A 27956-nucleotide genomic window follows, 5' to 3' on the forward strand; every position below is an offset into this window, starting at 1 on the left:
TTTATGTAAAGGTTACTTTCGCAATACTTGAATAAATATACTTGAGGGAGAGAACCGGAAAAAACAGACAAAAACATTTACCTTCTGTCGTGGCAATTTTCCATTTCAGTATGAGACTCCTGAAGATTTATTTTCTTGCAAGAAAACATCTACAGTCATTCAGTACAGATATCTCATCCAATCATATTCAACATATGCATCCATTTAAAACATATAACTATGTCCCCTATATGCGTTTCTAAGTAGCTGTGTAATGCAAACCATCCACTTAAAAGCTAGGATGTAGGGTCTCTAAAATAATACTTCTCGTCTCACACTTGGTTGCACACACACACATTTCCCGTTGTTCTTTTAGCATATCAAAATAACTCAAGCATAGCAAAGAAGCATTCAGAGACTTTAAAGAACACTCTTTAGTAAAGCAAATAATAATGTTTCCCCTACACCTTCACTGAAAGTTATATGATTTAGATACGGCTTGGTAATTATTAACAACAACAACAAAAGGTGTTATTTGGAGGAAAGGGGTTTAATTTATGATACGAGTTCCATAAAACAGATATCCAAGTGAAAAAATGCATGTGATGGTCTTCATTTCTAAGTCCTTCCAGAAAACAGTATCTACTGTAAACTCTAAATATTCCTTATAAATCTGTGACATAATATTGAAAAGCAATTCATACACTGAAAAAAAAATAGTGTAATGCAAACCATCCACTTAAAAGCTAGGATGTAGGGTCTCTAAAATAATACTTCTCGTCTCACACTTGGTTGCACACACACACATTTCCCGTTGTTCTTTTAGCATATTAAAATAACTCAAGCATAGCAAAGAAGCATTCAGAGACTTTAAAGAACACTCTTATACGAGTTCCATAAAACAGATATCCAAGTGAAAAAATGCATGTGATGGTCTTCATTTCTAAGTCCTTCCAGAAAACAGTATCTACTGTAAACTCTAAATATTCCTTATAAATCTGTGACATAATATTGAAAAGCAATTCATACACTGAAAAAAAATTTTTATTTAAAGTCCATTTTATATGGTTTCCAGTTTAAACCTGTTTCGTTCAGTTTTTCTAAAAGCAAATAACACTCCCCAAAGAAAATAGAAAAAAAATAAGAATTTTGTTTGAATAGTCTTTTTGCTTGACACCAGAGTTTTGATGTGCAAAGCAAATACTGCTTGCTTTACTACTTTTATTCAACGTTCAGGTGTTGTTGTCGTTGTTTTTTTTTGCAGAAAATATGATGGCTATTTTAAAAAGACATCACAATAAACATTAAATATATTTTAAGGTCAAACTGTCTAAACATCTTTTTAGTTGTAGTTTTCAAAAATTCTACTACAGCTAATTTAGTTTTATTTATAGTCAAATTAAATTATAAAATGCACCCAACATATATTGTTAAATTGATTGCTACTATATTATATTATTATACTTATCTAGATTAACATTTGATCTATGTATAAAGAAATTATATATTGATCTTTATAATAAATAAACTTTGTATCAATGTTTGTAGACATTTAAAAAAAAAATTAATATTAAATCAGAATTTAAGGTTTGAACTAGTGCTGTCAAACGATCAATCGCCATTAATCACATCCAAAATTAAAGTTTTTGTTTGCATAATATGTGTTTATACTGTGTATATTTATTATGTATATATAAATCTACTGAGCTGCCTCTGTGTTTTTGTCATGTTTTCCAATACAAATGTCTACATTTCCTTAAAAACATTTACTTGAGATGCAAAATTAAGATGTTTTCTAAAATATAGATCAAAATGAAGGGGGTTTGCTTGAAACAAGAGCAAATATCTGTGGGTTTCCGAGCCCATTTGGCAGATATTTGTTATTTTTATATATATATATTATATATATATATATATATACAGTATATATAAACATGTTCAAGAAAAAGCTGAAGAAAAAGGAGTGACCCTAAGTATTAAATCTAATTAAAAAATGTAATATAATGAAAGACGTTTTAAATACATAAACACAAAGAGTAGCAGGATAATTATGAATAATTGGAATTTAAATGAATTCTGACTAAGGTCTCTACTGAGCAACTGAAACAGAATTGTGGTCCAAAATCGTTCAGAAGTCTTACGAGAGCTACACAGAAAATGTTCAGTGGATATTTTTCTGTTAAAGGCTCTACAAGAAATTGCATGTGGAAAGTAACTCTTTTTACGACATTAGTTTCATCAGATTGTGTTTGTGCATAATTTCCTAAAATCTAAAACGAGTAAAATTGAAATTATTGCACAAATGCCGGTATTTTCACAAACTTATGCCACTCCAGATGGGACTGATACAAAAGAGCATAAAACAGAATTCCAATCATTTTAAATATCGATTCATTCATTTCTAAATCAGTACATCAGCGTTTCATGATAAATGAAGCAAAGTAACACACTTAAGCTTTCCTTTTAAAAAATCTTTAAAGTATTGTGTAATGAAAGACTTCACAGTGCAACAACTAACTGCAGTTTATTTAGACTTTTATTGGCCTCTGTGTTTTGAACTCCAAGTAAAATCTTTACATGCAAACTTCAGACATACAGTAAACACTTCCCTGCTGTGCAAGTACATGCACTATATATATATATATATATATATACAACTGCATCATTAATGAAAGAAGAACAAATTTATACCAATAAACATTCACAAACTAAACTGGCAAATATGGTCTTAAAGTATCAGACTGGTGTGCTATATTTAGTTTTTTTTTGCAAAAGACAGATATCATAGACAGCTCTGCATGTGAATAAGGTCTCGTGAAAAAATACAGCAAGATCACATTCATCATTTTGAAAACCTAAATGACTTATCTGGACTACAAAATAGTCTAGGGGTCGTGTCGTGCATTTCTTTTTAAAATTCTGATATTCATTAAGGTTCGTTTACTTGCAAAGTTGTTTGTTCAAAGATGGTCTAAATGCATTAATATGCGAGCATTTTCCACCAGTCTTAACCAAAAGGCTTCCTTTTGGGGACGCTTACCCTTTGAGACTTCAACGCAAAGCACCATATCATTCAAAACAAAACATCATTTCCAGGGATTTTTTTTTTTCAGAGTAGTAACAATAAAAGCTCTTTTTGGAAGATATTTTAAGTTCTGAAACTTAGTGTTTTTATAATACAGTGATCTCTTATATATGACAATACCAAGGAAATGTGATTCCTCATGGCGTGACGCCTTTAAAATCTTCTTTAATGTCAAATAACAGGCGACCACACTTCCGGTTTCTTCTAGTTGAAGCTCCCTTTACTGATAGTTTTAGTCAACAGGACGTTAAATACACATCCTCACATACTTCTAAAGTCTGAGAGAGGACATATATCAAAGTAAAAAGTGAAGGTAAAATCAGATAAGCAATGCATCTTTATTGCTTAAATACACATTTGACCACATAAATATTAATATTTGATATTGATCAGACTTGATAACAGTGTAAAATTACTTGCAGCATTCAAACTACTTTTTTTTTCAGCTTTGAAAAGTTTTCGTTCAAATATCCTTTCACAATCATTGATGGTTATTTGGTGTTATAGGACCAAATATCAAGTATAATATGAAATATGAAATATATTGACACCACAATTATGGTTCAAGAGATTAAATCAGTTGTTTGCAACTCTTTGCATGACGCCTAGTAAAATGCTAATTTACCAACAGCAGCTGTGGGCCAATCGGGTCATATTACAGGATTTCTGCAGGCTTTATGAAGGTAAATGTAAGACATTTTAATAACTTTTAAGACCAAGTAAAGAAAATTTAAGGAATAAATTGAATGGAACAAGATACATCAATGTGGTCTCTATATGTAAATGCATAAATGTAAAAATAATGTCTCAAATGTCTAAAGAATCTTAAATCAAGGTACATTTACTTGAGAAGCAAAAGTACATTAGTCTTGTTTTCTGAGAAATTGATCAAGATCACAAGTTTATGATTAAAACGAGAACAAGTATCTGCCAATGGGCTCAGAAAAATTCAAAGCAAACACGTTTTCATTACTCCTTGGCAGATATTTGTTCTAGTTTGTTCAATTTCTCAGAAAACAAGACTTAATATGCTTACTTTGCACCTGAAGTAAATCCATCTCGATTTATGGAAGATATCTGCAATGGGGGAAAAAAAAATTCCGATTTTTTTATTTTTTTTTTGTATGCTGCGTTTAATGCCACAAATATTATGGATTCACTTTCAAGAATCACTTTCTGCTCCATTTTAAGCCCGTTTACAGTCTTAATTTGTGAGCAAAAAAAAAAGAGAGCAAATTAAGACCTTTTTAAGACCTGAAACCCTGCATCAGAGCAGATCACTTTGCTCAGGATCGGTGAATTATCATAATTTGCGTATTTGAGTTTTGCTAAAATTCTTCAAAGATCCAAAAATCGTTTGTAAATGTGGAGTTTCAACCTCGCGCAAATCACTCGTCAGTCTTTTTCAGCTCAGGTGTAAGTAATGTAATGTAAAGCAGCTCTGTTTTCGAGTTCCCGAGAAACCCGGAAGTGTCGCCGCCAAGTGTTTGTTGCTAAACAATAATCTCATCTACGGGGATTACATTTTACAAAGCAAATGAATTGGATTCACTATGATCAAAGACACTCTCATGCATAAGAGGCAAAGAATAGAAACGTTGAGGTCATTCATTGTAACTGTGCTTTCCTTTCAGTGTGGAATGCAGTACTTTTTCCTATTACAGTAATCTTGGCTTGCATCAGCCACATGATGCAGTGGACTAGTTTTAGTCTATCCTATTTCATTTTTCCATGGATGTTGTCATTAATGGTTGTCTTCACACAAGGCGATTGTATTTTCAGCAGATTATAGACATAAATAGGATGCATGTTTGAAGGGTTTAGTGGAATAGTGTGCTTACATACAGTAATAATGTTGTTGTAAACCAGACGTACCAAGCAATGTGTTACAAAATCGTATTCGTTAGATTCAAAGACTACTTAAGCTAAGTCTAAATGTATCATTGGCGAACAGATAATGCTTTAAAATGTTCTAGTTTTTAGCATTTCTAGTCTTATCTGTGCTGTGTAAACATCCCTACATGTTGCTTGCGTATTTGTCCGAAACAACTAGCTAGTTCATTTGACCTCATGTCAGGGTTATTATAGCTAACTAAAATTAAAATAATAATTAAAAAAAAAACTTAAATCTGTTCACCTTACATTTTTATTTTGTTTTACTACTACTTGTAGTAGTAAAACACTTATAAAATATTAAACTAATCCATAAAAATTTATAAAAAATATATATAGACATTTAAAAAATGGCAAAAACTAAAAGCCAAATTATTAAAACTTGAACTAAAATTAAAGTGATTTCTAAAAAAATTATAGTTTTCAAAATATAAAAATAAAATCTAATTCACAAATATTAACCAAAAAGCTATATCATATCAGTGAGACGAAAATAACATTGCCTCACGTAAATTTGATGTTGAAAGTATTTAAATAAGTCGCTAAATAGAATTAAGTAATTCGACCTGACATTCTATATGGCCTGTAAACATTCTTAGACTGGTTAAAATAGGGCTTATACATTCTGTATCGGCCTCTTTTTGAAGGCGAAAGACTTTCCTAATACTTTTTAATAAGAGAGATTGCTAAGAGACAAGATAATTATTTGGAGTTTCTACAGTTGTTCTTAAACTAGAACTTAAAAACACAATGCTCCTGTGGCCAGATTAGTGAACGTGACATATTTGTGCAGTTCTTTTACACTTCAGTGCTAACCTATAGTCGTTTGTGTGGGTCACAGTGAACAGAAGAGCTCGAGACATCACATTTTGTTTCTTGAAAGCATTTCATGTGTCAGCCAGACAAGAGCAAGGTCGGTATAGCCCAAGATGTGCAGATAGTGGAGGGGAATGGAGTTGCAAAATGGGCCGAGTACAACTTAAAGGCATGCAGAACGCTTGAAGAGCCTAGTCGCTGGAGACGTGATTCTCGTTGAGCAGAGTATGCCAGCGCTCGATCTTCTTGTCTTTGTTCTTGAGGCATTCGTACCAGTGCTTCAAACACTCACCTTTGGCAGTGATACCCAGCCGACAGCCTCCTGATCGTGAAATATTAGTTGTATTAAAACATTCAATGTGTAATAACAATACACATTTAATAATTGAGACCCTGCAGCACAAAAGCAGTGTTAAGTCGCTGGGGTATATTTGTAGCAATAGCCAACAAGACATTGTATGGGTCAAAATTATACATTTTTCTTTTATGCCAAGAATGTACTGTACTACTGTAAATATATCAAAACTTAATGTTTGATTAGTAATATGCATTGCTAAGGACTTCATTTAGACAACTTTAAAGATGATTTCTCAATATTTAGATTTTTTTGCACCCTCAGATTCCAGATTTTCAAATAGTTGTATCTCAGCCAAATATTGTCCTGTCCTAACAAACCATACATCAATGGAAAGCTTATTTATTCTTTCCATTTATTTGTTTATTATATATATGATGCATAAATCTCACTTTCAAAAAATTTACACTTATGACTGGTTTTGTGGTCCATGGTCACAATTTACTAAAACATTTACAAATATGACATTCAATTATATTCTGAATATGAAATGAAAGTCAGTGATGAAATTATGGCACTATGGTCAGATCGAACAAATCTAGACCATGTTTACACCTAGTATCAACATCTTTTAAAGGGATAGTTCACCCAAAAATGAAAATGTGACGTTTATCTGCTTCTGAACTGTCCCCAGGGCATCCAAGATGTAGGTGACTTTGTTTCTTCAGTAGAACACAAACTGAGATTTTTAACTCAAACCGTTGCAGTCTGTCAGTCATATAATGGAAGTGAATGGGAATCACGGCTTTGAGAGCCAAAAAAACATACACAAACAAAACCAAATTAAACCCTCCGGCTCGTGACGATACATTGATGTGTAAAGACACGAAACGATCGGTCTGTGCAAGAAACTGAACAGTATTTATATCGTTTTATACCTCTGATGCACTGCAATGTCTGAACTGTCTGAACTTTCCTGAGCGCGTCCTGAGCGCGTTACGCGTCTTCTTCTTCTTCTTGCTTTACGGTGGATCTCAGACTTATAAGTGCATTACCGCCACCTATCTCTCAAATGGACCATTGACACTCCTAATTGAGATTGTAGATAGAGTGTCAATGGTCCATTTGAGAGATAGGTGGCGGTAATGCACTTATAAGTCTGAGATCCACCGTAAAGCAAAAAGAAGACGCGTCACGCACCGGCTGAAGAAGAAGACGCGAACGTGCTCAGGACAGTTCAGACATTGCGGTGAAAATCAGAGGTAAAAAACGATATAAATACTGTTCAGTTTCTTGCACAGACCGATCGTTTTGTGTCTTTACACATCAATGTATCGTCACGAGCCGGAGGGTTTAATTTGGTTTTGTTTGTGTATGTTTTTTTGGCTCTCAAAGCCGTGATTTCCATTCACTTCCATTATATGACTGACAGACTGCAACGGTTTGAGTTAAAAATCTCAGTTTGTGTTCTACTGAAGAAACAAAGTCACCTACATCTTGGATGCCCTGGGGACAGTTCAGAAGCAGATAAACATCACATTTTCATTTTTGGGTGAACTATCCCTTTAAGGATAACAAGTGGACATTGCTAAATGAGGCAAAATCTGCTATGGGGGTAATAATGGAACGAGTTTTAAAAGTGATTTTCTTTTTTACACTGTTATTTACAAAAGGATCTGCATTTTTTGGGGTTTAAATTACATTGTTAAATATGTTTGATAAATAATATTGTTGCTACAATAAACGTAAATACCTATATAGTCATTGCATTTGCCAATGTCATAGTCCCATACTGAGATGTCAAGGGTCTTTTTGGCCAGCTCTGCATGCTTAATTTCATAGCTGAATTCCTGCAAAACAACAGTTCACATGGCAAAACAGGGAAAATCTAAGAAACATGATAATAAAATCCAAGCAGCAAAAAAAAATAACAAGGCTTCACATTCCTACAATGTTGGACCAGATTATTAAACATTAATATATTTGCTAGTGCTGTCAGTAGACTCAAATATTTTGAAAGTGCTGAAATTTGACTTATTTTCCTGTCAAAATGCATTCAAAATACATTCACGTTTGATGACTTTTTGCTCTTATTAATATTATTGGCTATTTGCTGCATTGCTGTTCATGGTTTTGAGCTCCTGCTCGTGAACTTAAATATTTAGTAGTTTGTGTATGAATAACCTTGTGACACTGTTGGTCAGTCAAGCTATTTGTATCTGTCTCAATATTTTTTAGGATCATTGTTTATTTGTACACACCTACAAATAAACAAATACGTAATTTAATTCATAAACATATATGTGTCATCATTACAGGTGGACAACTTACCTCATTAAACTCAGGGTTGAGTGTTTTCTTCTTGGTCTGCGTCTTGTTCTTTGCTTTCTTCCCCATATCAGGTTTCAGACATCTATATCCATTCATAGAAATATACCATCACATTTTCAAGCATTTTTACAGAAGTATAGAAATAAAAAATCATATTACATACTCATTAAGAATTATATAATATTTAATATTTTTTTAGTGCTGTCAAACGATTAATCGCGATTAATCGCATCCAAAACAAAAGGTTTTGTTTACATTATATATGTGTGTGTTCTGTGTATATTTATTATGTATATATAAATACACACACGTACAGTATATATTTTGAACATATTTGCATGTACGTACAAGAATATATTTATATAAAAATACATTTAAAATACAAATATAACATATTTTCTTAAATATATACTGTACGTGTGTGTATTTATATATACATAATAAATATACACAGTACACGCATATATTATGTAAACAAAAACTTTTATTTTGGATGCAATTAATCTCGATCAATCGTTTGACAGCACTATTTTTATTTTTTTTATAACTTATAGAGTTGTTGACTTAAAAGAATAGTTTACAAAAAATTTGCAGAAAATTTGTTCGCCGTCAGGCCATCCAAGATGTTTGCAAGTATGTTTCAAATTTTTCGTATTTTAGCCAGTTTGAAGTTAAAATTGCCTTAATGATGGATTTTTTTCTTACAAACAGGCAGATTTTCGCTTCATAAGATGTTAACTGATGAACTGGAGTGGTGCAGTGTTAATTTCGTTGACGAATAATTTTTGTCGAGACGAAAATGTTAGGGAGGGACGATTTGGAAAGAGATTCATTCAAAACTAATCTGCTGCGCGGTTCGGAGGTTTGATGCGTACATATGAACCGGCGAGACATTAGCTAACATACGCTTGCTGCACGTCGCATAAAACTTTCAAAAATGTCAATATGTGGGAGTAAGAGAAGAGCAGACATATGGATAAATCTGACGACGCAAGAGAGAACTCAATTCGGTCCGGTTTTCTGAGCGCAGACACTGAAGCACGCACACACAGAAAGCGCCTCTCACAGCGTCGCATGAACGGAGAATTACACACAAAATGATGTCGAATTATCAGTTTTGAGGAGTATTCACGTAAACACAGTTGATTATGTCTTAGGTGAACGTAAACAGTAGGGAGAACGTGTCTCAGTACATTGCATCCATTGCAGCTGTGCATTCGGTTTTAAAGGGACAGCAGCCTAATTTAGTTGCTATTGTCCGAGTCATTGATGTTAATCAAGCAACAACAGAAAGACAGAAAATCACTCACTGCTCTTGGCTGAAAAACTTTAGTAGCCTTAAAGATTAATCTAAATTTATTTATAGAAAAATAAATATGTCTGCTTGAAGGAATGAAGAATAGGGTAAACAAGTTGCTTTAAAGAATGCATAATTACCTTATATAATGGTATTTCATTAAAAAGAAGACCATGTTCTTGTTCTTTATGAGAAGTGGTTTTATTTCATTTTAACATAAAGGCATGTAGTGTGTCACCGCAGTTAAATCGGTGTCTATCATGATAAAACCTTAATATCAAACCTATATAATGAGTTTGGAAATTTTAGAGAAATGCATAATAAATGCACTGTAACTAAACCCATTAGATTTTAGCCGACTAAATTTACTGTAGATTTAGTCAACTAAAATCTTACGATATTTAGTCGACTGAAACTAGACTAAAACTAAAAACAATTCAGATGACTAAAATATGACTAAATTGCATTTTAGTCAAAAGTCTATGGCTAAAACTAAATCAAAATGTGCTGTCAAAATTAGCACTGGAGTGGTGTGGATTACTTGTGATGTTTTTATCAGCTGTTTGGACTCTCGTTCTGACGGCACCCATTCACTGCAGAGCATCCATTGCTGAGACACTGATGCAGTGCTACATTTCTCCAAATCTGGTGAAGAAACAAACTCATCTACATCTGGGATGGCCTGAGGGTGAGGACATTCCCAGCTAATTTTAGTTTTTGTGTGAGCTATTTCTTTAAATTATATAACTGTTTCCTAAACATATAATAAATGTGATGTATATAAATGTTGACAACTCACATTTTAACAAAAGGATCAGAATACCCATTCGCATCCATTGCTGCTAAGTGAACACAGCGTATAACGCCTACAATGAGACGACTCAGCTGACTGCTGTACATGAGGGATATCAGGATTCGTCCTCTCTCTTCCAGCTCAGCTCCATCCTTCCCAGTCTATTCACACACAAACAAACAAAGCAGTGTGGATGATAATGATAGAACAAGAGCGTTTGTTGCAAACTTACTTAATGTAGAAGTACTTATTAGTATTTGCAGCTGATACACATAACAGTGATGACCAAAATACATAGGATGCACAAAATAATGGAATCACTACATGACGTGAAATGAGCGTGAAAAGTCTTAATCTGTAAACCTCTGTTAATGATACCCTTGTGAAAAAGAAGTGCACTTAATTGTGAAAACTATTTTTTTTTAACTTTTAAAAAGTGCACTTTATAATAACATCAAATTAAAGGTTTTAAAGTGCATTTTAAATGTTTTAATGATCTTTTGTCGTGCTTAAAGAAGTACACTTATTTTGATATGTAGACTAACATACTAAAAGCACATGTAAAGTACTTTTAATTTTAACTGTAGTGCGTTTTTCGATATTACATTTAAAGTTAATATATTTTAAATGTACTCAATTACAACAAATGTATTTAAATACATGACAAGTTTTAATATAAATAACATTAAAGTATATTTTAGTTTACCATAAATGCTTGTCAGTACGTTCAGCAGTACTTCAACCATATTTCAAGGACAATAGAAGTAATTATGAAATTACATATAAAATGTACTTAAGTGGCTCAAGAAATCACACTAAAGTTCGGCTAGGTGCATTTAATATAAATTTAAACTATAATACATTAATTGCAAAAAAAACATTACTTTCAGCTCAAACTTAAGCATACTATTTCTGTAGTTGGCATACTTTTAAAAAAGTGCTTAAGTACTTTAGTAGTTACATAGAACAAAGATTAATGCTAATTATAATGCATCCATGGCAAACAGGTGCCAATCTGTAAGGCCGAATGTTACCTTAATTTTAATCTTAATGCAAATATATTGTTAGGTGATGTCAATAATCTGGTATACCCTTATGAATATGAGTTTAAGCATTCACCTCATCCTCATAGAGAGTGATTCCTCGTGCACCGCCTGCAGTCGATGTCCTTTTTGTCTAAAGGGAAAGAGAGAGGCAGTTTTTTCCTTTCATATTTGAAAGACGTATATAATTTTGTGAATTCAGCAATGTTTGTTAATATGTGATATGTGTATAAAACACTGACCTGCACAACCCTCTCTAGACACACGTTCAAGTTTTTCTTCTGATTGAACTTGAGTTTTTTCAGCGCAAATCTGGTTTCTCCGATGAACTCATTGTGACCAAACTTGTCTTCATCACAGACAGATATTCTGCACAAACAAAACCCCTTAAATCCATGAACACTGAATGTACAATATGTAGAACATATCGCTCGAATACTTTCTTTAGTCTATGATTAGCTAATTAATTGGAAGTGAAATAATGCTCAAATAAAATATATTATTACAATATTGGACACAATTAGATGTGTTGCCTTGGAAACTAACTGAGATAACACAAGTGTAAGTGAATACTAAAATATGACCCTGGAGCACAGAACCAGTCTTAAAGGGATAGTTCAGCCAAAAATGAAAATGTGATGTTTATCTGCTTCTTAACTGTCCCCAGGGCATCCAAGATGTAGGTGACTTTGTTTCTTCAGTAGAACACAAACTGAGATTTTTAACTCAAACTGTTGCAGTCTGTCAGTCGTATAATGGAAGTGAATGGGAATCACGGATTTGAGAGTCAAAAAAACATACACAAACAAAATCAAATTAAACCCTGCGGCTCGTGACGATACATTGATGTGTAAAGACACGAAACGATCGGTCTGTGCAAGAAACTGAACAGTATTTATATAGTTTTTTTACCTCTGATCCACCGCAATGTCTGAACTTTCCTGAGCGCGTCCTGAGTGCGTAACGCGTCTTCTTCTTCTTCTTGCTTTATGGCGGATCGCAGACCTATAAGTGCATTACCGCCACCTATCTCTCAAATGGATAATTGACACTCCTAATTGAGATTGTAGATAGAGTGTCAATGGTCCATTTGCGAGATAGGTGGCGGTAATGCACTTATAAGTCAGCGATCTGCCGTAAAGCAAGAAGAAGAAGAAGACACGTCACGCACCGGCTGTCGAGGACGCGCTCAGGACAGTTCAGACATTGCAGTGCATCAGAGGTAAAAAACGATATAAATACTGTTCAGTTTCTTGCACAGACTGATCGTTTCGTGTCTTTACACATCAATGTATCGTCACGAGCCGCAGGGTTTAATTTGGTTTTGTTTGTGTATGTTTTTTTGACTCTCAAAGCCGTGATTCCCATCCACTTCCATTATACGACTGACAGACTGCAACGGTTTGAGTTAAAAATCTCAGTTTGTGTTCTACTGAAGAAACAAAGTCACCTACATCTTGGATGCCCTGGGGACAGTTCAGAAGCAGATAAACATCAAATTTTGGACTCTGAACTATCCCTTTAAGTAGCACAGGTATTTTTGTAGCAATAGTCAAAAATACATTGTATGGGTCAAAATTATTGATTTTTCTTTTATGCCCAAAATCATTAGGATATTAAGTAAAGATCATGATCCATGAAGATATTTTGTAAAAATAAAAAAAACCTGAGGGTCTTGCGCTGCATGTCGTCGTCTGTCAGCCCGTGGTACACCAGCGTCTCATTCCAGGTCGGGTTGCGAGTGTTGCGTAGGGTCTTGGTGCGTAATTTAGTTGACTGCATTGACAGCAAAGATGCTTTGTTTAACCGTCATTGCTTGAGCAGAATAAAAGAAGCTTTTGCATAATTGAGGCCCGTCTCGTGAAGCTAGCGGAGCCAAACCGATTCAGATCACTTTAGTCTTAAAACTATATAAGTCTGTTTCCACCACGGGATAAAAAATAACTTTTATCTCTTTTTTTCTTGCAATTTGTGTTTATATTCCATAATTCTGACTTATTTTCTCAGAATTGAGAAAAGTGAGATATTAAATTGCAATTAGGTCCAATTCTGAGGGGGAAAAGTCATCTCATAATTCTGATATTTTCTTGTAATTAAAAGTTTATAGCTCTCAATTCTGACTTTGTAACACACAACTGTGAGTTTATATCAGGCACTGTATATCATACAATAATACAATGCAAAATCCTATAAAGTTTACAATTAGTTGTCCAAATATAATTGCTGAAGGGTAATGCATTACAGGTTTGTGGATCTTGATCACTAGACTTTACTAGATTGTTCATATGCCCTTGTTCTCAATAAATAATATATGCAATAAGAGACCAGCAACAATACAGATTTTTTTTATGCAGCTTAAATTTCAGAATAGAATACATATAATTATTATATAAAATATAGCAAATAATCATGACCAATTTTGTGAATATGCTTTTTGTGATGAAAGAGATACAGGGGCCGTGGCTTTCTTGCATCAGAGACATGATTGGTTGGATTGGTCCAGTTTTGGTTTATAATCTCTTACCCAGAACAAAACTTGCCATGTCTAGTACATTCGTTACTATGATGATGAACACTGTAAACGTGTTCTACCTTCGTGAGACTGAAAAACTAATGGTCAAACTACACTCAAAGTTAACCGAGAAGCCACTTAAACCTACTTTATGAGACTGGCCTCTATAGTATTATAATGTTTTCATTATAATTTTAATAATGAATACCAGAAAAATGTCTGTAACTCTGTAAATGACCAAAAAAAAAAATTTCACCTTTTCACGTCATCATAGTTGCGTAAACTTATATATTGGTGAATGGAAACTACAACAAATATAACATTTTTGCATTCATATTTGCCCCAATAGCTAATTTTTTTTCAAAATCCAAAAATATTGAGAGATTGAATACGTTGGCCAGACTAGAGAAAGATGTTAAATTTGCTGTCACTCCCTCAGCAACAGAGTTGACCATTTTTCTGTAAATTAATATCAAGGTAATAAAATATAGTGTGCATTAAATAATTTAAAAACATTCCAGATTTACAATGTTAATAACTGTGGAATTGCGTCATCACGGTCTGTCAAAAGGGTCCATTACAAAAGTGTTGAACTATTGCTATAGTAAACATTACAGGCATTATTCAGAGTTATTCATATTTGAGGTACAAGCAGTGCACTAAACAGCCCATGATCTCACCTTGCTCGCACCCGGTAACAGATGAAGCTTGACATAAGGATCTGCCAGTCCGTTCGAATCCATCGGTTTCAAACCCTACGAGAAAATATTACAATAACTTAAAATTATGTCACAACACAGAAATCAAGCACAGTGCAATATTACACATACAGTATGTGACCCTGGAGCACAAAACCAGTCATAAGGGTCAATTTCCCGAAATTGAGATTCATACATGATCTGAAAGCTGATTAAATAAGCGATGTAAGGTTTGTTAGGATAGGACAATATTTTATCGAGATACAACTATTTGAAAATCTGGATGTGACCCTGGACCACAAAACCAGTCATAAGGGTCAATTTCCCGAAATTGAGATTCATACATGATCTGAAAGCTGATTAAATAAGCGATGTATGGTTTGTTAGGATCGGACAATATTTTATCGAGATACAACTATTTGAAAATCTGGATTCTGAGGGTGCAAAAAAATCTAAATATTGAGAAAATCATCTTTAAAGTTGTCCAAATGAAGTTCTTAGCAATGCATATTACTAATCAAAAATTAAGTTTTGATATATTTACGGTAGGAAATTTACAAAATATCTTCATGGAACATGATCTTTACTTAATATCCTAATGATTTTTGGCATAAAAGAAAAATCTATAATTTTGACCCATACAATGTATTGTTGGCTGTTGCTACAAATATCCCCCAGCGACTTAACACTGCTTTTGTGCTCCAGGGTCACATATAACATTTCTAAATCTTCAAACTGACTTAGATTTTTGTCATTATGTCCTATGAAGAGCGTTCATAACTGTGAAAAAACTGTGAAAGTAAGGGACTAAATATCCAACTCATCCAAATTAAAATATTCAAGGATCCGAACAAACTGTTGCATGATAATAAATACATATCTCAGTAATATTACAACATAATTAGCCCACAAAGACAATATATTCATTTTTGTCTGTGTGCGAGACTTTTAATATTAATATATGAAAACATTGAAGATACCTTCGCTCTAATAATGCTGCAGTGAAGGCTGTTGTTCCCTTGGTCATACAGTAAAGTGAACTCCAGTGATCCCAGAGTTGCTGAAACAAAAGCAATATATTGCATTAGGCTCAAGCATTTCATTAAGTTTGAATGCATGAGAAGCAGAATCTAATCTCACAGCTCTACATTTCCGTGTGTGCTATAAATAATTATGTTGCTCCTCTCTGTTGCACTTCATTTAATTGAAACACTCTCTCAAACATACACACACACCACAAATGCACGCGTTATCGAGTATTTAAAATGTTATGCAACAGCGACATCTAATGGTGTTAAAACAAGTTGTTTTGCCAAATCTAAAACTAACACCATGCATGGTGAAAATTACGGTGGCCCAGTAGTGCAACACAATGAAATGAAAAAAACTGCACTCCCGAGACACAGCAAAGTAAACAAAGCATCAGCATCTGCTGCTCAGATACACCTAACCCTACCTGATACTTTATTTCAACTTTTAGATTATTTCCTTGATTTTTATTTTTATTGAAAACAAAAGATGTGAAAAGGGAGAAGAACGATTTCGGCAAAAGACGGACTCGAACTCGGGCCACTCGCATCAAAAACACTACGCAAGCCGCGTTACGACTTACGCCACTGGAAATATTGTTAAGCAGCCGTCTTTTGTAATGTTGTCACGTTAGTGGGCGGAGGTGAAGTAAATAGCCGCAGCCAACCAGGCGGCCTATTTGCACTTTGTGTAAATAGACACTATTAATTATAAGGCACCACACTACAGAAAATGGCATATACTCCAGTAAATTGTTTCTGGGGGAGGACATTTATTTTGCTTCCGACGCCCATGTTAATATGTGTAATCGATTTTTAAATGAACAACTTGTTTTTACTGAATGTTTTGATATCCTGGTAATCTTAATGTATCGATTCATGTATCGAGCAGAAAAATCTATATTATTTTCGATTTAGACAGTTCTGCTCTTGCGCACAATTGCCCGTCAAAAAAGGAAAGCCACATCTGCAAAAATTTGAATAAAAACATTAACAACTTGTTTTTACTGAATGTTTTGATATCCTGGTAATCTTAATGTATCGATTCATGTATCGAGCAGAAAAATCTATAATATTTTCGATTTAGACAGTTCTGCTCTTGCGCACAATTGCCCGTTTCTGCAGAACAACTGCCACCTAGTGGTCGGGAGCATTTCCGTTGTGTTGTGGCTTAATTTCATTGTATTGTGAGCTTATGTTTTATTTTTTAATTTCGTTGTGCACTACTGGTCCACCGTAGAAAATCCTTTTAACCATGCCAAAATATGTTTCAAATTAAATATGTTTCAAATTGTAAATATATTTCAAATATTTTGTAAACAGGGAATATAGTTGATTAGGCGAAGGAAAGCCACATCTGCAAAAATTTGAATAAAAACATTTAAATAAATAAATAGATACATAATTAAATATAAATTTAATTAACAAATAAATATAAAATATGCAAAGAAATCTAAAAACAATAATTAAATATACAAAGAAATGTAAACAAAGCAAAACTACATACATAAGTACATATATAAAGAATTTAAAAAAATGTATGCATAAATAAATACATAAATATACAAAGAAATGTAAACAAAGCAAAACTACATACATAAGTACATATATAAAGAATTTAAAAAAATGTATGCATAAATAAATACATAAATATACAAAGAAATGTAAAAAAAATTAATAAATACAAATTTTTTTAAAACAAAACAAAAATAAATAAATATATACTTAGCTATACATAGAAATGTAAAAGAAATTTTAAATCCATAAATATTCAAAGAACTGCAAAATAAATAAATAAAAACCTAAATATAAGTGTAAAAAAAGTAATGTGACGTTTTCTCTTGCACAACATTTTATGCAAGCAACATAAAAAAATTTAAGTTAGATCTTAGATCAACACATTCTGCAACTCTAAACTCTGCTTAGTAATTAATGTGAATATAGAATAAAACCTACAGGTGAACTATAGCACTGATTACAGTACTTGTAGTTTACAACTTTCTATAGCAAAATCCCACAAAGGTCTCTTCTTTCCACCAACAATGAGAAAATTGACAGCAAGTCTCACAATGATTATGAAGATACTTTTTAAGACATGCTTCTTCTAGTCACGGTCAAAGAAGAAGAAGAAGAAGTCACTGAGGAGCTGCTTACTGGCTTCATCGGAGTCATAGCTGTTGGCCTCGTCGTCGTCGTCCGCTGGCGGAGCAGGCTTCATCTCCGCTCTCTCTGCGGGATGGGCTCTCTCCTGCACATGAGACGCAGTGCTAATGGACTGATAGGATCCTCTCTCTGCCTCCTGAGCAGCTGGTAGGGACAAAAAAACTCTTCAGTTTCTACTATATTACAGTGTTTTTCAACTGCTTACACACATTTTCAAAACTTTACACACAAATCCAAGAATTGCACACACAAAATGCAAAATGCCTCACATCTCTTGCAAAATGAAGCACTGAATTCAAAATATCACAAACATATCTCAAAAGCAAACAATTGCAAACACCTTATCTCAAAAGCAAATACTCCTAAATTGTATTGTGTGCACTTGTAGGTCGTCGTCCGCTGGCGGAGCAGGCTTCATCTCCGCTCTCTCTGCGGGATGGGCTCTCTCCTGCACATGAGACGCAGTGCTAATGGACTGATAGGATCCTCTCTCTGCCTCCTGAGCAGCTGGTAGGGACAAAAAAACTCTTCAGTTTCTACTATATTACAGTGTTTTTCAACTGCTTACACACATTTTCAAAACTTTACACACAAATCCAAGAATTGCACACACAAAATGCAAAATGCCTCACATCTCTTGCAAAATGAAGCACTGAATTCAAAATATCACAAATATATCTCAAAAGCAAACAATTGCAAACATCTTATCTCAAAAGCAAATACTCCTAAATTGTATTGTGTGCACTTGTAATAGACAAAATGCATGCATGCTTGAGGCATATTTTTATGCAATACTATAAAGAATGTTTGTTGTCTGTGTGCATGTTTGTTGTTACCCGGCTGGAATGTGCCTGATGGGACTGGTCTGGCCGCGTGGACGTTCACCGTCTTCTTCATCAGCACTGGGGTATTCTGGGAGCTTCCCGCATCTCCATCCGCCTCTGAGTAACTGTGAGTTTGAAGGTGAGTAGGTTTCGGAGCCACAGGTGGTTTTTGGGCAATAAGGGCCGTAGCTGGAGTTTGCGGGGCCCCGGTTGTACGCGTGGGCCCTGTTTGAAATCGTGTAAATAGCACAAATAAATAAATAGAACAAGGTACAAATTAAGCAATGTTTAAGTTTTTTCAAGTTTGTAGATGACATTTGGTAATCAAATGTAACATGTCATTGCATAGTCACTGTATAAATTAAATATAGATTAATTCTTGTTAAAACTACAAAGTAATTCAGTAAAGAGCAGCGAGTGATTTTCTCTCTTTTAATTTTTTAGATTAACATTAAGGACCCCGACAGCAGCTGGTCAATTAGGAGCGGTCACTTTAAGAGACAATGCATTAGGGCTGGGCGATATAGCAAAAAAATGTATCAACAATATAATGTTTCATATCGTTCGGTATCGATAATTATTGACATTTTTTATTCATTTTTTTAAAACAAAGAGCAATAGAATTTTTTTTTTTACATTTAACCACTGTATTTTTAAATTAACCCAATTTATTGAGACAAACAACAAATATTTTTTGTTTTAACAATCAAACACAAAATAAAAATTAAACAAATATCAAATTTCTAATGTTTTATATGCAGATTAAATAGGTCTTGAGGAAACTTTTGTCTTGTCTCCCGAGGCCACAGGAGGGCGCAATGAACAAAATAATGCAGCGCATTTAAATTGTCAATGCAAGGAAGTAACTCTAAAAAAAACCCGTGCATTACGTCTAAATTAACTCATAAAAATCAAATATAATTTAGTAAATTGCATAAACAATTATGAACAAAACAGCATCATGTATTTATGCACTGCTTAATACAAAGAGCCGAAGCGCCCATCACACAGATTGCCTTTAAAAACATAAGAGACGCAGTGAAAAGGAATAAACCTCCACAAATTCACGACGTGTTTTCTAAAAGTTTAAACTGTTTTAACTTTGCATGGTGAGACGCGAGTGCAGCAGTCATATTTGTCCGACTAAAAAGTGCGCTGAATATGCATCAGTGTGAATGGCTTGGTTTCGGTTTTAACCTAATCAAGATCTTCTCCGCATTGAGCTTCTATATTTCTCTAATATTTTGAATGAATAACGCAGCAGCGGCGCATCTCGTGGGCTAGACTAACAAAACATTAAAATGCAACAACGTCACTTACATCACCGCATCTCGCGCGCCACTGATGACGCTCCCTGATGCAAATTTTAAATTCTACTAATATTCATTCTTTATTCACAATCTCCTCATCACAGGCAGGCACAGCACTCAGCATGTGTTCGTGTTCGTGTGTGCTGTCGGCGTCACTCATAGCACGTGCCTATATCGTGCACTATATCGGACATTTTTTATATCGTTATCGAAGAAGGTGTACCGTCGATAAATATCGATACCGTTTTATCGCCCAGGCCTACAATGCATCCAATATAATGATACACATCCGATTTCTTTCTCCACTGTTCACGTTCCCTTAAGACATAACCGACAGTATTTCGAGGATACTCACCAAGATGGGTGTTTCGACATAACGTATTTGTCGGTTCAAGAGCAAGAAGAGGCAAAACTCAATTCGGTGTTCAAGGGCTGTGAGACATAGTGCTGAATTAAGCTCTTTCACTTCTTTTTGTGTTTGAATGTTTAATCTGGCGAGGTGTATTTGTTCGTTCAGATGCAGAAGAGAATATTATTACAATTTAAAATAACTGTTTTCTATGTGAATATATAGTCAACTGTATTTTATTCCTGTGATCAAAGCTGAATTTTCAGCATCATTCCTCCAGTCTTCAGTGTCATATACTCCTTTTATATGAATCTGTTGTATAAAATCATTTGCAATTGTGCTAATATTCAGAATAACAACATTGTATATAATCCCTTCATCATATATTACATCTGTAAAGAATTTTTTTATTTTTATAAATTAAAGGGATATTTTTTTATATAATATTGGTGGCATTACTTTCCCAGTTTATTGTGACAAATAGATGAATAGTTCACCCAAAAATGGAAATTTAGCTTTTTTCATTATTATTTTAACTTCAAACCATTGCTTAGTTATTCTTAGAAATATATTAGAATGAGTTATTCATTCATAATATTACTTCCTTCAGTGATAAAGTGGTCTGGTTTGAATCAGGAGTGAAATCTGCACAGATCAAGCACCGTTAACAAGCCAAAACAGCTCTAAACTAATATGTGTGTGGATTTTGATGTGAGAGGACAGCAGAGGATGGACTTTTTCACTGGAGAAAGCGTTATTATGGATTATGGACTTGTATTTTACCTGGAAGCAATGGTTTAAATGTAAAATCATCTTGTTTCTTATTTTTGGATATTTTATTACGAAAATCTTACATATTGTGCCTTTAACGTTTCAGAATCTAATTCCATTAGCGTCCCTTTTGTTGTGTTATTTATTTTATTGCATGTACCAAATGTATAGCACTCCCATAAGAATTCAAATGATCTAAACATGAGGTTCCATTTAGATAATATTATTTTGGTTCATTTTATCTGAACGCCTCTGATTGGCCATTGCATTCATAAGCTCAACGGACTCGTGTGTGATTGGTTATAATGCGCAACGCTGTAAAAACACGTAAAACATCATGGCGCAACATTGAGCGGATCTAAATTTAATGCTGCGGTCAACACTTTTCATTTTATTCGCGACAGCCGTAATGGATTTAGTTTAACTCGGCATTTGTGTCGTGTGCTGCCATAGTTTCTACAAGCGGAAACTGAGGATAGTGCGGATGTTACGTCATTGATAGACGAGCTTTTATTTCAAATAGGAATTTCTCTGGATATACAAATCCTTGGGAACTTTTGGGATAATGTAAGTACACAACTGCATGAAATATATCACGCTGTGCAAGTCGTTTTTGGATATTCTATTACGAAAATCTTACATATTGTGCCTTTAACGTTTCAGAATCTAATTCCATTAGCGTCCCTTTTGTTGTGTTATTTATTTTATTGCATGTACCAAATGTATAGCACTCCCATAAGAATTCAAATGATCTAAACATGAGCTTCCATTTAGATAATATTATTTTGGTTCATTTTATTTGAATTACCTTATTGGCCCGAATATAAGACGACCCCCCTTTTTCCAGATGTACCTTTTGGAAAAATGCTTTTTAAAAACCAAATCTTGTTTTTTCTCAGTAAAACACACTTTGTCTTCAATTATTTTCATATTGCATATTTTTCCTATTTTAATTTTTGTTTTGAAAGTATGGTAAAAACTGGTAAAATGCACCAACAATCACATTTTAAAAAATATACACTTTTTGATATACCATAAAAATAAAAAAAACAGGTAGCCCATCTGAATTAGGACATTTAGGCTATCCATCTAATAGTAGCCTACCAAAATCTTATTAACAGTAGAAGTTAAATCTTACTGTAGTCTTCAAATCTGGGTACTGTCTTAAGTTTTAAAATCACAAAGAGTTTGGTCCCAGCAGGCTAACGTGACAGTCACGACTCATGCAACTGTAAGCTTTTCTTTCTCTTTTGTTTTTACTCGCGATCTTTACAACACGCATTACATTACTGTATTTCACGGTACACTCGTTGTATGTGTATTTGGCGCCACCTATTGTTGTGGGTGTATTATTGACATGTCAAAGTCTAGACCCTGAATATAAGACAACCGCGTTTTCTCAGATGTATTTCCAAGAAAAAACCATCGTCTTATATTCGGGCCAATACGGTAGTTTCTCACCTTTTTACAGTCCTCACAAACCACTGATCTATCACCTCCGGCACCCAGCTGCTCTCCACATAAAAGGCAGCGTGACACTCCGTCCCCACAAACAGCTTTTTTCATGTTGTCCAGACGATTCACCAGACGTCTATCATCAATAAAACAGAGAGTGCATATTGGTCATTATGTTAACATATACAGTGCCTTACTCTTATATTGGCACTATAGTAAATATAAGCAAAATAATCGGCATGTCCTTGCTGTTGCTTATGCTTCTGTGCATAATCTTCTTTCAAAATATTCAAAATAATGTAACCTTTAATAAATAAATATTGTGGTATATTTTTTTCTTTTATGCCAAAAATCATTTGGATATTCAGTAAAGATCATGTTCCATGAAGATATTTAGTAAATTTCCTACCGTAAATATATTAAAACTTAATGTTTGATTAGTAATATGCATTGCTAAGAACTTCATTTGAACAACTTTAAAGATGATTTTCTCAATATTTAGATTTTTTTGCACCCTCAGATTCCAGATTTTCAAATAGTTGTATCTCGGCCAAATATTGTCCTGTCCTAACAAACCATACATCAATGGAAAGCTTATTTATTCAGATTATGACTGGTTTTGTGCTCCAGGGTCACAAATGTGCTATTTAAATAAACATTGTATTGTATTGTATTGTACTGTACAAGTTGGCGATGACAATCAATAAACATCCATAATCTCTCTCCTACCCAATCCTCTCTTGCTCCATTGCCTCCATTTTTTCGGCGCGGACGATTACGCTGTTGATGATCTCCTTCTCTTCATCAGTCAGCTCTGCACCGAGACACGGTCCAGACTGCACATGGACACCTTTCGTGCCCATCACCGCGTCTGTCATCGTGAAATCACTGGAACCTGTGACGCAAGAATGAATAACAGTGAATACACACACACACACACACACACACAGGTTTGTTTTTATGGTTTATGGGGACTCTCCATAGGCGTAATGGTTTTTATACTGTACAGACCGTATATTCTATTGTCCTACACCAACCCTACCCCTAAACCTACCCCTCACAGGAGACTTTCTGCATTTTTAGATTTACAAAAAAACTAATTCTGAATTATTTATAAGCCTTTTGAATTACGGGGACACTGAAAATGTCCTCATAAATCACCTTCTCGTTGTAATACCTATGTCATACCCATGTTAATATACAAATTTGTGTCCTCATAAACCACATAAACATGCACACACACACACACACACACACACACATACATATATATATACTGTGCGTTAATCATATAATCAAACAATTATTTTTTGTAGCATGCTTAACATTTGAACAAGAAGCAAGGGTATATGCTGGTTGCTGTCGTCTTGTGTGTTTTATAACAAATTCAATAAAAAGACTTAAAAATCTAATAAAAGATTATGAAACGTATGTATTATTTTATCACTGCCTAGACTGGCTTCAAATTTGCTCCTCCAAACCACCAATAGAGGGCACTACAATGAAGACTAATTCATTTGGGGTTGTAACTTAAATCTGTATGAAAAGTAATTCACAAGTAGGCTAATTTATGCAACATGATAGACCTACTCCCCCCAAACAACTTTGCTTCATCAATATCAATTACTATAAATAAAATCATTAGTTTAGTGTTATATGGAGGACCAAAAGTGCAGAAAAAATTTATAATAAATAAATAATGGAACATGTGGCTCGATAAAACAAATACAATTACGTTTTCATTAAATTTAGTCCTGAATTTATTTTTGTATTATTCTTATTTATACATTGATATAATATTTATTTTTTATATTTCATTATTTTTTATTTAATATTTAATATTTATTTATTCCCAAATATATGTATTCCCACATTTATTTAGACGTTTTCCATTCATTTATTTTTGTATTTATTCATACATTTCTTTCTCTTCTATAATAATTAGTTGGGCTGGTCTTGCTTACCATTACTCTTGACTTGTTTTGGATTGGCATCAGGTCATACTATAGCCATATCTTGTGCAAATGTCAGACGCTTTATAGCTAGAAGTGAACATTTTAGACAAAATCACCTTCTAAATGAACTGTTTTGAATTCAATGTGAAATCTACTTTTGCAGATTGTTTGCCTGATCGGAATGAAACCAGTGCATATATATTGCCATTATCGAAAAAGATTAAAATCATGTTGAACTGTAATTCATTTGACACTGAAACAGTTCATATATAAATATACAAATACACAAATAACTAAGGGTGAGGACAAATACAACAAAAACAAACAATAAACAGTAAACCATACTTATTAGCATAAGTTATTCATGTCACTGTACAGTGGTGGATATTGAGTTTCTATCACTGTAATATTATCCACAGACTCTCACGTCTGTCAGAAATGCAGAACTATTTGAGATGCTTACTGTGTTGAAAGCACATTTGGCACTTCTTATGCAGAAGGCTTATCTAGGCTTATCTAAGTTCTAAAAATGAATTGCAAGCAGCAAATTCAAACACTGCCTACATAAAGGCACACACACACAAATCACAATACGAGCCAATTATAATGTGAAATCTACTTTTGCAGATTGTTTGCCTGATCGGAATGAAACCAGTGCATATATATTGCCATTATCGAAAAAGATTAAAATCATGTTGAACTGTAATTCATTTGACACTGAAACAGTTCATATATAAATATACAAATACACAAATAACTAAGGGTGAGGACAAATACAACAAAAACAAACAATAAACAGTAAACCATACTTATTAGCATAAGTTATTCATGTCACTGTACAGTGGTGGATATTGAGTTTCTATCACTGTAATATTATCCACAGACTCTCACGTCTGTCAGAAATGCAGAACTATTTGAGATGCTTACTGTGTTGAAAGCACATTTGGCCGGTAGAAACAGCACTTCTTATGCAGAAGGCTTATCTAGGCTTATCTAAGTTCTAAAAATGAATTGCAAGCAGCAAATTCAAACACTGCCTACATAAAGGCACACACACACACACAATCACAATACGAGCCAATTACGCACTCTAACTAAATTAACCTATATTCAAAGATATGTCCATGCAGTCATTGCTCATTTTTAAGGTGTTAAATTAAATGATTTTATTTGTAATATTTGATTTTGTCCACATTGCTGTCCTTGACTTTCACTGATATTTTAACACATAGTTCTGTCCCAGTTTCTGTTTACATTGATTTTGTTGCACTAAATAAAGGTTCATATATAGTTATGCATGTAGGTGATGCGAAATTCCATGCAATGTCTTTAATTCTACATGCATGTGCTTTACACAAACCATTTGTCACCTCTAAACTGCTAAAAGCTGAAAAGTAGCCAGTACCTAAGACATTAAAATAATAGTGGCCAGTCACATTTGAACCCAAATTGGATGCTGAAAAATGACAAATACTAAAGCTTTAATCGATAATCAACGTAGATGGAGAAATTAATCTTTGATTTATTACAGGGATACTCAGATATGAAGAACACATGGAAAATGTGTGGGCTTAATAAGGTCACTTCCTCCATAGCAAAATGACTGTATGTACAGCACAATATGTGGATTAGTATGGCTAGAGATCTCATTTAAACTCTACAAAAACAAGACAAAAAATAAAAAGTTATAATATTTGCATGAGTTCTTATACAAATTCGAACTGTCCAAACAAATTCGCATTTGCATGCTCTGCCAGCATTGGTACATTTCAAGAGCATAGTGTCCATTCCTGCAAAGAAAACCTTTTTTTTTTATTTGCCTACTAAATGCATTACAGTGTATATCTGCCACCACAATGAAAGATTTCTGAAAGCGGAGTAAATGTGTCAGATACTTCACTTAGCCTACATGTTGGCCTAATATCCAATAGCACATTTTGTTTTGTCCCAAGGTGAGAGGTCCCAAAATCCATAAAACTAATCGAGACAGAACCATTACATTACACAGTACAGCAAAAAGCCAAAACTGTACTGCTCTATAAGAACACAGTTTGCATGCAACCAATCAATAAATACAAATCTATAGCGACACATACTGTCTAATACCCTTTTCCCAATATCTTTCCACATCACTGCTCTACAGTGACGCATAATACAATTTTTTGATTTTTTGTCCTGAAATGTTTTTTTACTGTAGACGCCTTGCATCTGTTATCAACAGCAGTCATCTCATTAAATCTCAGCAGTAGGCTACAAATAAAATGTGTGTAGTCATTTGACTGCAAGAATCCCCGCCTTCATCAATTTCCTTCTGCAAGGAAAATACATCAAATATCATTCTGCATGCTCAAACTGAAGCGGATCGATACAGAGAAACCCATTCCAAAACTCCACCGCAAACAAGCAGAATGACTAAATATGTGATGAGTGGAACTAGGTCGCATCTCTACAGAAAACACTTGCTTGGATACCCCTGAAAGCATGTGCCTGGCCATACACTCCCACTGTTGTAGTCTAGTATTAATAGCTCTAAAATGCACAAAGCGATCTTGATCAATGCCTTGCTGCGCAATAAGAGCCGAGGCGCTCGCGATCTCGTCTTTTGTACCATTAGAGGAACGCACCTTGCCTCTCTCCTCTCTCAGTGTAAAGCAGAAGCAAAACCCGCATTGAGATGACACACCTTAGGCTTATCTTCTAAAAGACAGCACACACGAATGCGACCATCGATAGATATTCCTCACCTAAAGCTCACATAGATTCATATTTTTACAGCAACCATTGTTCAGCCATCATGTCGATATCATTTCATATAGCCTGTGCATGGATGACTGGGGGCAGAATGCATTTGTAGCTGACCATCACCTCATCCGATGTAAAATCAAAAGACACCATTCTTTTTTTTTCATGCAGGGTTTTCTGTATTAAATAAATGGCAAAACTCATCAGGTTTGAGACCCGAATGCGTGCGTTCTCCACAGGGTTCATCACCAATTGTCGATTGGAAAATGATGCTTTTTGCATGCATTGTGTTAATAAACATGTTTGAAATAAGCCTAAGTGAGGAAAATGTTATTTCGAATATCCTTACCTGATAACAACCGTCCACTCTGCAAACAATGCGGACTACAGGAGTGAGGTCAGTAGCGAGAGGAATCAGCGACTGCGCACATGAGGAGAGCACAATCCTTCTCTGAGCTTTGCTTGTAGCCCTCTTTACTTATTCCACGCCCGTGTTACCTTGCTGTGGAAACCCCAGTACACTGACAGTGATGAGATTGGTAATACTTTACAATACGGGTGCATTAATATGCATTCATTCATGCTTAACTAATGCACAGATGATCACGAGTTCATGT

At 34.2% G+C, this 27956-nt stretch overlaps 1 protein-coding gene across 1 annotated transcript; it reads right to left on the reverse strand.

Moving 5' to 3' along the window:
* Positions 1-5482: 5482 nt before the first annotated feature.
* On the reverse strand, positions 5483-27785 carry LOC107601154 (rabphilin-3A-like). Its single transcript, XM_016293210.1, has 15 exons — positions 27689-27785; positions 23372-23537; positions 22636-22778; positions 18770-18982; positions 18294-18440; positions 17925-18077; positions 15723-15802; positions 14725-14799; positions 13199-13308; positions 11775-11901; positions 11609-11665; positions 10496-10650; positions 8400-8481; positions 7822-7918; positions 5483-6095 (listed from the first exon to the last, which is right to left on the reverse strand). Exons 2-15 carry the CDS (start codon positions 23518-23520, stop codon positions 5965-5967), a joined length of 1719 nt encoding a protein of 572 aa, XP_016148696.1. The 5' UTR covers positions 23521-23537; positions 27689-27785; the 3' UTR covers positions 5483-5964.
* Between the last annotated feature and the right edge of the window lie 171 nt (positions 27786-27956).

The sequence above is a fragment of the Sinocyclocheilus grahami genome, unplaced genomic scaffold (assembly GCF_001515645.1).
Source record: "Sinocyclocheilus grahami isolate Dianchi unplaced genomic scaffold, SAMN03320097.WGS_v1.1 scaffold300.1, whole genome shotgun sequence".
NCBI classification, from domain to species: Eukaryota; Metazoa; Chordata; class Actinopteri; order Cypriniformes; family Cyprinidae; genus Sinocyclocheilus; species Sinocyclocheilus grahami.